General features: G+C 40.1%; 2 protein-coding genes across 2 annotated transcripts in view; one reads left to right on the forward strand and one right to left on the reverse strand.

Annotated features, from left to right (window-relative positions):
- Positions 1-712: 712 nt before the first annotated feature.
- On the reverse strand, positions 713-13,978 carry DCUN1D5 (defective in cullin neddylation 1 domain containing 5). The gene is made up of 8 exons (XM_054002191.1): positions 13,626-13,978; positions 10,955-11,037; positions 8,370-8,440; positions 7,880-7,971; positions 2,966-3,074; positions 2,767-2,871; positions 1,803-1,905; positions 713-1,058 (listed from the first exon to the last, which is right to left on the reverse strand). Exons 1-8 carry the CDS (start codon positions 13,703-13,705, stop codon positions 1,003-1,005), a joined length of 699 nt encoding a protein of 232 aa, XP_053858166.1. The 5' UTR covers positions 13,706-13,978; the 3' UTR covers positions 713-1,002.
- A 1,025-nt stretch (positions 13,979-15,003) lies between these two features.
- Positions 15,004-15,608, forward strand: part of DYNC2H1 (dynein cytoplasmic 2 heavy chain 1) — a 147,629-nt gene continuing 147,024 nt past the window's right edge. The window contains exon 1 of the mRNA XM_054002204.1: positions 15,004-15,238. Coding sequence (XP_053858179.1) covers positions 15,038-15,238 — 201 coding nt within the window. The 5' untranslated portion in view covers positions 15,004-15,037. The remainder of the gene's footprint in view (positions 15,239-15,608) is intronic.

Here is a 15,608-nt window from a genome sequence, read left to right on the forward strand (position 1 = left end):
TAGTTTTTGGACTCAGAACACAGAATAACAGAGTGAGATTTAATATCCTCTTACATACAGCCTGTTACTTGGTCAAAAGTAGGTGATTAAATAGTTGCTTCTTGATTTATGTTATGAAAACCATCCAGAGAGGAAAAAAAGTCATGTTATGAGTGCCTCCAGTCTAAAACACATAAGATGCAAAGCTTGGAACCAAGTATTCCCAGTTTTCCCTTTTAGAATATAAATTGCACTTATACAAAGCAATCAAAAAAGCCTAAATAGCAGTAAAAATCTGAAGCTGCCTTGCTGTACCAAAGACTATCTGTGTTCAGCATCTGAAGTACAGGCAACTAGTTTTCAGCCATTCTGCACACAGAGCCATTTGCTCTACACCTTTCTGCTTTGAAAAAGCCTGCCATTAAATGCCATGCCACTGGGTGGGGAGTAAACAAAGAAATAAAAAACACTACCAGGAGTTTAAGGCCTTTACCTCCACGAGGAGCTGAAAACTGTGGCACAACCCATGACCAATACTATGCAAATTAGCACAATCCCACCCAGGGCTTCCAAAATCAGTCATCCTTTCTAATATTTGCCACACAGACAATCACACCAACAGCAAGCAACAGTGCCAATTAAGCATTTTTAAAGTCTTCAAAAATTCATAGCAAAGGGCACTTCTGAGAAAGATATCATAGATTTGGTTTTAAAAATAGACACCACACTCACATTCAAGGGACATCCTTCACTTTTAGGCCTTTGTCACAAATCTGAATCTTTATTGTTCTGAAATAAATGCTATAAACATAAGACTCAAAACAAGAACTCCAACTTTCAGTCTCAGAAGAGGTGTGGTTCAATGCCCATATCACATGTAACAAGAAAGTCTCCTTAAAAAAGGAAAAAAAAATTACTGTAAAGTCTTTCTTATGAATGAAAATGCAATCCTTTGTTTTTCTCATTACTTTGTGTACAGGCGGGCACAAAAAAAAACCTTTTGCATTTTCTTTTGAATTTTTGCTATGACGCTTGACGAACTTTCTGCCATTCAACAAATTCATCCAGAAGTACGGGCCCTGCAAATGGACAAAACTTGGAGTTATAATTGGCAATGTCTTTCAAACACCTTTTTAAGTATGAGGGTTAAAACTACTGGTCTAAGAAATATCCATGTCAATCCTGTGGCAAAATACCCATAAATTAGTACAATCATTCCAATCCAAGAATGATAAAAAGTGCACAAAAATTTATATGGAAAAAATTGTTCCTGATATCCGACAGGTGGAATGAACTGAATGAAAAGCATAAAAGTAATCTTGTAAATCAGCACAACTAATGCCTTCTTCCCAAAGTTTTCAAAATTGTGAATAATTAGAACATGGACCAAAACAGGAGTTAGGCAATTCAGTCACAGCATGACTGACTACCAGCCAGGTGAAGAGCTCAACCCCAAGTACCAGCAGGTAGGCAAGAATTGTTAAGCTACAGTTTATTATATACTAGTACAAAATGAGAGTTTGCTGTTTGTAATTCTACTTGCAAGTCTACTGTTGCATGCAGCAAGCACCTTCATTAGATTCTCACTGAATACAAGCTGGTTCAAGTAAACCATCATACTACTGACATACTATACCCTGACAAACAATTAGGAAAAATTAATATCTGCAGCTTGAAGATGGATGGTTATCAGGGCTGTTTTTCTATTCATTGTTGGAAAAAAAATATACCTTACAGTATTATTTCTGTTACAGAAATTTGTTTTATGCAATTTTAAAATTCTCTGCTAATATTTGAATAAGCAAAACATTAAGAATACTTACATGCACCATCTTCATCATAGTTGCTAAGATCTGCATGGACAGTCCTGCTGAACTCTAGTACATTGTACCACTGATCCTTGTTCATAACTCTATACTTCGATTGCTAGGAAAAGTAATTTCAAAATATTAAAATGTCAAGTGGCATTTGGTACTCCTGTATCTCATTTATCTCATTTTATCTTCAATGAGTTCCTAACAAACTATTTAATGGGTAACAATGGCTGTTACTTACTTGATTTTCCATTTCTAAAAATACTACACATTAACATATTTTGTAGTTATGAAATGACATAAAATTATTTCGTGGAAGATCAGAGCAGAATCAATTTCCTCAAAACCTAGAAATCAGTAAGTCACCACTCTAAGCTTCAAAAACTGGTATATTTTTGCCATGCCCTGAAGTGGGGCATATCTAGCTCAGATATATTTCCAGAATGAATATTAAAAAAAAAAATCTTTTCTCCAGGGTACAATACATTATAATCATAAGGACATCTACTTTGCAGTATTAGCACTGTTTTGAAGCCAAGGAATAATATCAAGCCCTATGTGTTCCACAACCTACACATCTGGTCTCTTTAATCAATCACTTGCAGCTGAGCTGACCAAAATCTTCCAGAGAGTCAGAGATCAAGGTACCTTCACACTATATCTGCACAAAGCAAACTTGAAATGCAGTGCAGATGCAGCTGAAAAGACTAGTAAGGCTCTACTACTTACTTTCAAATTTATATTTACAGTAAAATCAAGATGGAATTTTAGTTGCCTTTGATAAGAAAAGGGGCTGGGGCACAGGGAGAAAGATAAGGATCTGTGATGCATACAAGAACATCACTCTTTCATAAGCACATTGAGCAAGGGAAAGGGAGCAATATGGATACATTCATAAGTAAAATAAAGACAGTATTCTCACAGAACAGTCCAACTACTATGCCAATATTCACAAAGTCAAGGAAACTTGTACCTCCAGGTATTGATAAAATACTGAAAACAGTGGCCAAGTTCTTCCAAGCAGAAGAGCTAACATGGATTTTGCAGTATCAATATCAAGACTCCGCTGGTCTTTTTCCTAAGGTTGAATAAAGAAAGCACAAAAACCAATCAAGTACAAGCTTGTTGAATAAATAAAAGTAAGAACTTTCCTAACATTTCAGCAGTCTTACCCTTGCAAAATCAAAGGCGTATCTGTAGATATTCTTAAAGGATGAAATGTCATTCAACTGTGACCGTAAGAAGTCAAATTTACTCTGTAATTTTTCTGTACAGTCACACCTTAAAAAAAAAAACAAAACAAAAAACCAAAATAAAAACATTAGGAGTTCAAAACACAACATTAGGCAATGAAAAAAATGCCAGCAAACCTAAAAAAATTAAAATTGCCAAAACACAATCATTAGATATACAGGAGTAATACTGTGAAACTGACTTAAAGAATATTGAACACGCTCAATATTTGCAGCTCACTGAAATGATCAAGCTGGCTTCTGTAAGCATGTTTTTTGTTTTAAATATATCAGCAACATAATAAGAAGTGCATGTTTCACATCTCAAACAATATTCTTTTAGTTCCAAACTCTTTAATCTATATTCATACTCAGCAGTATCTTATCTTCCAATCACTATCAATGTTTGAAGAAAACATCATTCAGTGTGCATTAAGGGGTAAAATCCAGCTGTAAATAATAGGAAAACACAAACCCTAAACATATAGTTTTGAAGTGTGTGTTTACAACTGGCAGGATCAAGCAGGCACTCTGCAAAACATACCAGTCTGCTCATGTTTTATGACTGATAAATGCAAAATCTGATAAAACCTTAATCACCTGAAATAGTCAGCAGCTATTCAACTGAAAAATCAAAGGCTGTATGAGAACGTACGGGTCCACCAGTCAACAGCATAAAGCTTTGGCAAAAATAACCCTTTAGCAGAAAGATCTCCTTGTACTTCACTCAGCAAGGAATTTTGTTTCCAAATAGAAAATGGGTCAGATTCACCAACAATGGCAAAGGAGAATGCAATTTAACTTTGCTAATCCTCCAGAAAATACTCACTCAATAGAGCAGTTATAAAAGGACATTTTATTCTTATAAAAAAAAGCTGCCATGACTAAAAAAGAATAAATTAAAAAATCTACCTTGCCTTGTATCCTTCGTGAAGAAGCATACTTTCAGAAATGCAGCTGTATATAAATACTTCTTTTGGTCACGTGTCCCCCTTTTGGCAGCCTGCCTCTCAGAGCACACATGTGCACCTCTAACAGCTCCACATGGACTTGTCACACAGGCCCCCAGCAAGGGCCCTTCGGGGGTACTGCAGGTTGCTGAGATGCTGGGCTTTGATGCTGTACTTTGCCCACAGCTGATACTTCCTGTTCCTCAGATCTGCCAGCCTGCATGTACACAGCTGTCTGTCAGTCTGTCTCTCAGACTCTGACAAGAGAAATGTAGCAATTCCAACTGATGCTATTTTATTATTTCTTGTCTCCAGTAGCATCTACCTAAAGCAGCAGAGTCCTAGCCAACACTGGTGCTAAATAAATAAAACTACTAGCTAATTAGGCTACATATTCAGATGACAACTAGTATATGCTGTGAGAAACCATATAACAAATTGAAAAGAGCTCTTGAACTAAGAATAAAATTAATTTCTTTGTCTTCAGCCCTCTAATCAGTCTGTATTCTACTATTTAACCCTTAAAACTGGGGGTTTTCTAGCATAGCATTATGCTATGCTAGAAAGGCATCATGTTTTTATTCATATCTCTTCTATGTTCAAAGCTTCATACTTCCACCCAAATGTTCTACATATTTGAGGACAAATCCACCTATTTAATCTACCTAAATGCTCAAGCTTTTAGTGTACTAGTGATGCATAAAATATTTATAGTGGGTTTACCACACAGTGTTAAATATAATTTGACAGATTATTTATCATATCATGGGTAAACACAAATTTCAGTATGTTTAAATTTCTTGCAAACTACTTTGTTAAAATATTCAAATAATCATAAATCTAAGTACAAAGTGAAATGCTATTTGTCTACTATACTATTGGCTATGTGTATTTTAATACACAATTGATTCTTTTGAAAAAGTTGGTATGAAAATGAGCAATTATTAAGTGTCACGACTCCTAAGCGATTTATTATCAGTGCATTTATAACCAAAAAGCCAAAGAGATCGTGCTCAGACCAGCACCAACCTCTGGATCCCGACACACAGACATATTTCTGTTAAAGCTGTTTAGGGCATTTCTGTACCTAGCCACTGACTTTCCTCCCAAAAACTCCTCTTTTACAGAGGTACAGCTGCCTGTGCCATAAAACAGACGACTGAAGTCACCCATACTTAGAATAATCTTCCTAATAATCAGAAGAACCTTCTAATTAGCACAAGTGAATTAACACTAAACTCCTGTACAGACACTAGAAAAATATGCGATTGCTCAAACTGTCTTTACTGAAAGATAGCACTAAATAGTGTTACCTCAAGATCAACAAAATTAGACATTAGCTTACTACATTCTCTTCTCATCCCTATGTCACATTTTTAACAAAACTAAAATTATCACCACAAAGTGGATGCATTTTAATTTCTGTTGAGGTAGAGAGATCATCTGAGCCATAGCTAACATGGACAAAGCAATGATTCATTAACTCCTACTCAGATATTCCAATGTTTTATATTTCATAGCTATTCATTTATACTTGTCTTCTACTAAAAAGAAAAATCAGTAAGATGTATACAAACATTAAACCAAAAGCATATAATGTTAGTATATACATTTCATCCTAAGGAGGATGAAATAATCAGCCTAGCAGAGGTACTTGATTCTTTCTGCTATGAAGACAGCTTACATATATGCATACATATATATGTATATGCCCACACATGTGGCAAAATTCACCCTACCTACACAACATACTGGAAACCTCCTAGCCTAAGTCGCTAAGGTCTCATAAGATGATATTTAGGCCTCAATTCACCTTCATTTTGACAGCATCTACCTCACCACACACTTATTTTTCTCATCTCTAAACAGCAAACTTCACCAGTGTATTACAAAACATGCAGAGAGAATGTCACTTCAAGATTCAGGTACCCAAGTGCTGCCATGTAACTGTAGATTAGAGATAGATGTCCTAAGCTTCAGGTGTTGCCATTCATAGAGGACTAGCCAAGCAACCTCTAAGAGCAATTCAGGTGACCAGTCATTAGGTCTTAGAGCAAATTGGATACTTCCCTAGGCTCCGTTACACTGACTGGAACTCCAAAGATTACAATAAGAGTTTAAGAAATCCAGCTCTTGCATATAAACCAAACATTTAGGTATCATACTATTGAGCTGAATTCCACCCAGCACTGTTCATGCAATTACCTTGTGTAACATTTCACATATTTTTAAATAAAAATTCTATAACAAAAGTCTATGTAGAATACACTCTGGGGTTTTAATGAATTTCAATCTCATTTATTCATGCAAAAATTAAAAGAAAAAAAACAAGCTGTGCAAGCATGCAGTAATATTTTACTGATTCAAGTGTAAACCCGTTTTCCTTCAAACTTCTGTCAAACCTCTCAAGAGAAAATAGATAACCCCATTCCAGATGGAATCCCATAATATGATCCTCCCTTTTTAGTAAGCAACAACAGCACAAGTCTACAGGTTTGTATTTTCATTCATCATGGTTTAACCCCAGATGGTAACTAGGCATCACAGAGCTGCTCACTCACTCCCAGCCAAAATTTGCATGAATTTTTTAGTCAATGGATCTTGAGTTACGTGAGCATCTCTGCTTCACCCAGCTGCTCAGCCAGCTTTTTAGAGAGTAACAGGGGAAGCAAAACATACACATTAACTGCTTTAGGCTTAGGCAAGTGCTCTCACCAGAAGTCTGTTTCTATGAAAACGCACAGCAGCACCCTAGTTTCCGCATTAAACTTTAGACTATAGCATGACCAGCTCTGTTCTGAAAAGAACCAGAGGATTTCCAGTCAGTAAATCATTAGAAAAAGTCTAAAGCATCAGCTCTGAACAGGTGCCCGTTTTCATACATCTTTGTGCTTGCATTTTGTGAGATTGGCTAACTCTTGAAAGCTTCTATTAAAATAGAAGCATAAAAATTAAATACTTCAGATAAGTGACCAGTACCCATTCACTGCATCTGAAAAAATCATGCACCCAGAATCTAACCTGTCATCCTGAATTTCAGGCAATTTAATCATTCCAGCTCCTAATTTAATTTCTGGTGATAATCACAAAATAATCAAGGCATCTATCAGTAGCCTGATCCCAAATCAACTAAGAGTTGAGTCAATCCAGAGCCATAGTTCTGAGTAACCAGAGGGTATATGCCTGATACAATTTCCCAAACCAATCCACAACTGACAGGGCAAGGGTAAAACCAAGCCCTCTTTCCCACAGTGCTCTAGCTGCAATAGTAGCTCCCTATTTCTAATATTAAATGCAGTGTCATAACAAGACATCCTTAAAACACTAGGGTACCAAAAGTAGTTACAAACAAAGTAGTTACAAAGAACAAACAAAAAGTAACAACTGAATTAAGCCGCACAAAAAGCTGATTAATATAAGAAACAGTCTCTTTAGGCAGAGCAAGAAGTTGATTTATAAATTGAAAAGGTGTTATTTAACCTAAGCATTAAGCATGGCTTCTCATGTGCATCTAATAACACCAATAGCCGAAATTATTATCCATGCAGTCCTCATCTATAAAGCTCAGAAATCAGTAAAATCTTTCCATAATATCAGTGCTGAGATATGCTTATGTGCATCTCCAGATCTACATATTTACATCTGCTAACTAGAATGGTATTTTAACATATTGTTGCAAGAAAAGGAAGCCACCAAAACCTGACTTAACTAGGTTTAGACAATAACTTAATTCTTTGAATGAACTCATCAGATTAATTTCGCAGTAGTGGACCAAAACAAGAACTAAAAGCCAGCTTTTTTGTGTCTTATTTCCAACATACATGAAAGAGAGCAAGAATAGTTAAGTTATAGTTACAATCATAAAATCAGAACATTCTATTTAGATATGTAAAAACACTCTTACTGTAATGAGGTCATTCCTTTTAACCATTCTTCCTTGGTAAAAAATCCCATGCTTTCAGCCTCTAGTTTCCAGGCTAAAACTAACATAATAATCTAGGGGAAACAAAATAAAAATAAGGGGAGGAAAAGGAGTAAGTACATAAGAAAAGGCTGATTTACTAATGTCCAAGAATAAAACTCCAAAGCATTCAAACATTCTAGCAATTGTGGTATGTCCTTGGTCTTCATATTTGTTACCATTAAAAAATTCAGCTACATGCATTTTTTCCCTCAATTTAAAATTTTTGAAAATTAAGTATTACTATAATAAACCCACCCAAAAAAACCTCACACATCAGCCATAATATTGATGTATTCAGCTGAATATCTTAGAGCAGCTCCTACAAGCAGGAAGATGAAAAACTCTTTGCTTAGTGGAGTCAAGAGTTTTACACGACTTAACCTTATCTAATATCCCCTTAAGTGTTATGAGCACTACGAAAGAAACTTACATTTTCAGGTTCAACACCGATGTCTTCACAGAACTTTTCCATTCCTTCAGGGCCTACAACTTCATCAGGACCTTCAAAGCAAAAACCACACCAGAGTGAAATTCAAATAACATTCACTGCTCATAAGGGTAACGCACAATAATTAGGCTATATTGCACCCAAAGTATTTCTAAAACATTGAATAACACTATTAAGTTGCTTTTAAGCTAGACCTATTCTATCAAGTGCAATTGTGTAGACACGTATGTGCTACACCAGAATGTATGTTCTGTGCACTGCCTCCCTATAACAGCAGTTGAGCCATTTCAGTTTTGTATCTGAGTTTTCAAAAGAATCCATTGAGCTTCCTATTAACACAGCTCAACTGCATAACTGTGGCAGTCAATTAAGACAATTCAGGTACCACTACTCTCTGCTGAAGTTACTTTATGAATAATGTTCTTCAAAAAAAATTATTTTATCAACAACAACAAAAAAATCTAATTCTGTCTGAGCTACTATTACAGATATTATTCTTTCGATGGTGCTAATGTTATGGTTTACACTAACACAGAGTAGGATGAATGTGCAACTAATATGAGTTTTACAATGCTGAGTAAAATAAACAAAGTGATAACAATAAATTGAAGAAATGCTGAGCATGTTAGTCATATACAAAGCAAAAAAAAGATTCAGGGCTGCAATGAAAAAAAATTGATTAGCACCACAACAGTGTTATGCTGTCATTGCTCCATTTTAACATGACAGTCTCTAAAATGCAGCAAAACAGCACATTTAGAGTGCATACGGACACACTCTAGGGCGTTTTGTTCCTCTAATCTCTCTCTGGCTTCAGTTATTTTGACTAAGCCTCCAAAAATGACTCCTACTGAGCAGCCAAATATTACTAAAAGGCCTGTCAACACAGTATTTTAATATGTTTTGGATCATTACATTAACATTTATTGAGTATGAACTCATGTGGAAGGCAAAGGTTTTAGCTTCCAAAACAACATACTGCTTCACAACATTTTGGCAAATTTTGCTACTTATAATAAATAGGTAGAGTCCTTGATGAACCTGTCTCCACTTTATCTGATGCCAGTGTAAGCAGAAGCCTCTTTAAGAATCTGCATAATGTGCTTTGAATAACTACTCACTGTGAGATAAGAACATTGTCAATAAAACCTATTGAGAATGGCTACTTTTACAGAAAAATAAATCCTACTGACACTTAAGATCATGAACCCCCACCTCCTTAAAAATATTGCAAAGGACATTTTGCCTAGGTAAGCAAGGCCAAACAGTGTTAAGATAGAAAATGCTAAAAAAAAAAAAAAAAAGGGCAAGTTATGAAGAGAAACATATACAAGGCTTCTTCACTGGTAATGACAAGTAAAAGCTTAAATGAGTGTTTCTGGTCCATATGAAAAACTCATACACATATATATGTGTGTGTATAGTTTGATCTTTTAATGGAAACATTTTATCTCCTACTGTAATTTAACTGGAATTCTATCTCGTGCTGGAAATGTGGCATTTTTTTGATTAACTTAACTAAAAGTATAACCTCCTACATTCAATTCTTGACTCAATAACAAAGCCAAATTTTATAGGTATTAATTCTGAAGAATGTACAAACAAATTTAATCACAAGAAAATTAACTTCAAATTATTATTTCCCTAGAAAAGACTCCACTGCAGAAGAGTATGCCTCAAACCTAAAGTAGAGAGCAGATTACTATAAACAAGAGTAGTTCATTGGCTGCAAGGAAAATATCAGTCCTGACAAAAATACTCAAACCAGTTGTTGGCAGATGAATCAGCAGCTCTCTCCATACTAAGACCTGGCAATTAATGAGTTTTAATCACCAACCTGTTATGATGGACTTTAAGTAGTGACTATACAAGAAATTAACAACAATTTAGAAATCCTGAGTTCAGAGACCATATAATTGGTAAATATATAGCAACAATAGTGTAGTAAATTCTGCAAAATAACCTGCATATTTACTGAAAGCAGCTATTCGATGACAATTGTGAGTTATTTGAAAGAGGCTACTTCAAATACTTCTGGAATAAAACATTAGTATTTAGAATATAAAAAATGTTAGCAAAATTCTCAGATGGAAAATCAGTATAAACCTCTATTATTTTGTTTTGTAAAACAGAAATCCAAGGAGCTTAAATCATGACCTATATCATTAGTCTTCCAATATGATCACAAAGAAGATACAGTTAGATATAAGCATACATAAGCATCAATCTGAACTATCTCTCAATGTCCTGATTTCTACTTGACAATTTCAAAGCAAGAAGTAGAATCACTCAGTATATCCTGGCTCAATATTGTACTGTTCAATATCTGTAATTTCATTTTAAAGTTATAAAGCATAGAGTAAACAAAAATAAGTCAAAAAGAACAAATACCAAGAAGGTAATAATAAAAGCTATCCTAATTCAAGTGCATGTTATAAGGAAGCAAATACAGACACATTTTTATGTCTACATCAGCATACAAAAAGCAAAATGCAAGTCATATTTTATGTATTGCTTAATTTAAACCAAAACCATATAGTTTCAAACACAAATGCATTGCATATTACCTGCATATTCATAAAACCAAGCCAGGCACTTTTTGCTTGAAAAATGCTCCTCTCCACTTATTACTTTACCAGATGCTTGTGATCTGCAGTAGCAAATAGAAACACAAGGATGAACAGTGTTACTTTAATGAGACATGTGAAAATCAGGAAAAATTAAATTACACAACATTTATTATTAATCTATTTAAATTGTTTCACGAGGTCAGTATACATCTACAGTTATGCTGAATTTCATGAAAGTCAACTGTCTGTCATCCTCAACTCCTGTTGGAACATAAAATTACCTTTAGATTACAATCATCTCATAGCTCAATTTATTGCATCTATTACTTTTTCTGAAATGCAGAAGTACTGTTATCTTGTAGATATTAAACAATAAAAAACCCACACAGATGGCCAAAATATCACTCCTCAGTAATTCAAATGCCTTATTATCCACTTTTATTTATACATACAGGCATTTAATGTTAGGTCTCTAATAAGCAGCTTGATCTTCAGGAGTGCTGAACATGCACAGATCCCATTAAGGCCAACAGAAGCTGCAGAGTTTGACATATTTAAAAGTCAGGCTATTTATAGTTAACCATCCAAATCTGGGAAAAAAAACTTGGTCAATTGGTTTACATTATACATGTAATTAGGAACCTGCAAATTCTATAGATATTTGGTATGTGTACCAGAATAATAGTGTGCAATCTGTGGCAAGACTGAAGCTGCTCAGCATACACAGCTTTCCCCCATCATTGTCTTCATTATGTAACACACAACCCAGTTTGCCTAGGACGTGAATTCTCTAATTCATCATTCATTAAAAGAATGCATAGAATTTCTTCCAGTAAAAACATCGACTACAGAAAGGCATCTTCAGTCAGTAAGGAGCTGCAGCACCTTTTCAATGCATCCTCCTTTCACGCACAAATTATAGACTTTTAGAACGAGCTAAGGTTATTTCTAACAATGAGGTGAGAACTAATCATATGAGAGGATTTAAAATTATGCAGCTCCCACATTATAATTTTAAAATTAAAATGTCAAGCAGGAGAAGAATAGTTCAGTTCTGAGAGGGGTGAACAACTTTAACTCCCCATGTATTGTTTTTAGCTTCAGGGGAAAAGAACACAACGCTCTTAAGAAGAAGCCTTCTGTGTTGAAAGCTAAAATTAAAGGAGTCCTACAAACATTCATCCATCCGTCCAACTGGCATTAGGAACACAAGTCACCAGAAAGAGGCAGAGTCATATGGTATGCTATTGCTTATTGGCTTTATCCAGATTAACATAAGTCTATTTGTAACCACTGATTTTACTAAAAAATATTACCAATAATTTGTTGTGTAAAAACACAATGCCAAAAATGCTTGTGTATCTAACATTTTCTGATCACCTAGCATGAACTCTCACATCATAATGTGAGTTTTTGCCTAACAACTAGCTCCCTGTAGAACCTGTGGGGTTTTTTTTCCCTAAGCTATGAAAACGCTTTAAGTAAAATAAATTAAGCTCATAAAATTTCATTTAACAGTGTTCTAGAAAGGCAAACTGATAGTGAACACACGCAAACAAGTGCTAAGATGAGCAAGGAAACTCAAAGTTGGTATTACAAACCAGATTTACTTAGTTTTTTAAAGTATGAGAAAACAGAAGTGATCCCTCTAAATGTACTTTGAGGCAGAACCATGAGGGAGTGGTACAGAGGATAATACTGGCACAAGAACAGTTATTTATAGGCAATGAATAAACTGACTGAAACTAAAAGGTCATCAATGACCACAAAAAGTGAGCTCTGGAATGGTTACTCAAAATAAAGAGTCATAACAAAATAAGAGCCTGGGTATTTCTAGGCTCAAGTTTGGCCAGCCTACGAGAAAGGCCATCTGCCACACTTTTTTGCAATAGCCATTCCTGTAGTGTTGATTTGGCAAGTTCTTTGTATCCTCATGTCCTCAGGACGTTAGTCCTAACTACTGCTTTACTGGCATACTTAACAAGGTCTAATAGATGAAGCAGGCAGTTACTTCGGGGAAGCCACACTGTAAGCTCCTGCTGCACCGCACTAATGATTTATCATGCTAACAGCAACTTTTGGATGTCACGGCATAAAGTGGTATTTTTACAGTAGTTAATGAACAAGATACTTCTGACTCCAGAATTTATTAGAGAAACCTTTCCTGCTCTTGTTTTCCAGTGTGCTGACCAATCCTTCCAATTCGCGTCAAAAAAAAAAAAAAAAAAAAAAAAACAAACCAAAAAAAAAAAAAGGGGGAAAAGAAAAAAAAAAAAAAAAAAAGAGGAAATGACGATTTAGCACAGACACTCTGAGTACTGGCAACCTTTAAGCGAGGAGAGCCGCCTACCCCAGGGAGATAGAACGAATATGGGGACAAATGCCAGAACTGGCCCTTGAGGTACAGCCAAAGGCAAAGCCAGCTGGGAATGGGAGCCGTTCTATGTTTCTCGCCGAGGCGTGACCACACCGCACGCCGCCGCTGCGGCCGGCACGGCGAGCCCCGCACCTGCCCCATGGCACGACCGCGGCCCTGCCGGGGCCCGCCGGGCCGCACACGGCCCGCCCGCCGTCCTGGGAAGCCCCACGGCCGCCGCGGCCCGGGGCCCGCGGAGGAGCGGCCCGGGACGTGACCGCCGGCACCGGCCGCCGCCCCGTGAGACGGTACCTGCCGAGTTTGCATTTCTTGAGGCCGGTGTCGTCCGCCGCCGCCACCCCCGAGGACTTCCTCTTCTTCTTCACCGGCATCGTCCTGCCTCGGGGCGGGGCCGCCCCGCTGCCGGGGCCCGCAGCCGAGGCCCCCCCGGGCTCGCTTCCCCTGGCCGCCGCCGCCTCCCGAGACCGGCGGTGAAGAAACGAGAGGAGACCCTGTTCCTGCTGGTTCTCCCCAGCCCCACCGGGCGCTGCCGCCCCCCGCTCGTCGCGGGCAGACGCCGCCGCCTCCCCGTTGCTAGAAGCGGGTGTCGCGCCGGGGGCGGGAGCGAGCGCGGGCGGTATCGGCTGCGGAGGGAACGGCGAGAACGACCCGGACACAGACGGCGCCGGGCAGGAAGTGGTAGCGCCGCCGGGGCGGGGCCGCAACGGGACCCGCCCCGGGAGAGCAGGGCAGGGCTGTGGCGCGTGTTTCCCGGCCGGAGCGGGAGCCGGGCGCGGGGCTGGGGTGCCGGTTACAGCTCAGCATTTGCAGCGAAATAAAGGGGGAAGCACCACCTCTTCCAGTCCTTTCGAACCCTCGCGGTCACAGCCCACACCGGGGGGCAGCTGGGTGTCCCGTCAGCGCTGGAGGCGGGCTCGGGGCTGGGACAGCCGCCTGCCGAGAGGCGCGAGCGGTGGCCGAGTTCGAGGGCAGCTGCTGGGCGGCACGGGAGGCGCTCCATCCCTTTAGAGACCCTCTAGAGAAGTGGCCGGGAGCGCTGAGCGGGGCGCGGATCGCTACGCCCGCACTGATCCGCGAAACCGCGGGCAACCACAAGCCAGTGGTCTCGGTGGGCGGTCTGAGCACTCGCCCAGCGTTCTCCGGGGCCGGAACTGCAGGCCTTCTCGCCCTCATTGTACCGGGCACCACGGGCTCCCTAGCGGAGTGGGGCGGGGGCGAGGGAGACACTCCAAGTACTGCAGCGGCCGTGACACCGTGACGGAGCTGATGGCAGGAGAGATGCTTCGGTGAACCCAGGGGAAGCCTGGAAGCGGATCGAGCCGGCCGAGCCCCGGGTGACTCCCGGGCGCTGCTGCCGTGCGAAGAGCAGCGCGGCACTTTCCCCGCCCCGTCCCGCCCACCGGGCCAGTCCCGTCCCGCCCCGTTCCGCTGATTTCCGAGCGCGTCGACGGCCGCCTCTTTGCCCGGCGCCACCCGGAGCTAAGCCGCCTGCGCGCCCGGGCCGCCATCTCCGGTCACCATAGTGACGGGTCCCGACGACGCCGGGACGGGTCCAGGCCTCTCCCCCTGCGCCCCGGAGCGAGCCGCCGTCCTTCCTGCCGTGAGCCTTTTGGGTCTTCTCCCGCCAGCGCCTTCATGTGCTCCCGTGGCGCTCTAGATCCGCCCCCGCCTTGATCCTGCCTGGCGGGGTGCGTGCTGCCACCATGGCCGGGGAGGGAGACAGGAGGAAGCGCTTTATTTCAGCCACAGCTGCTAACTACTTCGGGCTGGACCCGGCGGGCGGTGCCGCTGCCCTGGCCGCGGGGCTGCATTCCCGTCCGGAGCTGAGCCGCTTCCTCGACGACGGCAATGAGTTCCTGCTCGTGGTGCAGCACTCGGGCGCGCAGCTCAGCGCCTCCAACAAGGTACCGTAGTGTCCGGCGCCTGCGGGTCCCGCGTGTCCGCCGCGTCCTGGCGTGCGAGCGGGGATGCAGAGCCCGGAGTCAGCCCAGGCTTGGCGGCCGTAAAAACTGGTGTCAGATTTGGGAGACATCTTCCTCCTGCGAATATCTGTGCAGATCTGCGTCTGCTGCAAGCTACTGGCGGCTGCCGTGGTTTAACCCCAGACAGTAGATAAGTACTGTCCCCCCACCCCCCGTGGGGAGAAGAATCAGAAAGAAAACAACGCCGTGGGTTGAGATATGTTTGAGAACAGTTTAATAACGGAAACGAAATAAAATATAATAATAGCTAACTACTAACACACTAATAATAATGTTAATAACTGTAATGAAA

The sequence above is a fragment of the Vidua macroura genome, chromosome 2 (genome assembly GCF_024509145.1).
Source record: "Vidua macroura isolate BioBank_ID:100142 chromosome 2, ASM2450914v1, whole genome shotgun sequence".
Taxonomy (NCBI): Eukaryota; Metazoa; Chordata; class Aves; order Passeriformes; family Viduidae; genus Vidua; species Vidua macroura.

What these genes read in the sequence shown, in the direction of transcription:
- DCUN1D5 (XM_054002191.1), bottom strand. Translation starts at nt 13,705, where the DNA reads ATGCCGGTGAAGAAGAAGAGGAAGTCCTCGGGGGTGGCGGCGGCGGAC. An exon ending in TCGGTGTTGAACCTGAAAAT is followed by an intron (nt 7,972 to 8,369) that starts GTAAGTTTCTTT and finishes TGTTTCCCCTAG; the next exon opens with ATTATTATGTTAGTTTTAGC. An exon ending in CTATGATGAAGATGGTGCAT is followed by an intron (nt 1,059 to 1,802) that starts GTAAGTATTCTT and finishes GTCCATTTGCAG; the next exon opens with GGCCCGTACTTCTGGATGAA.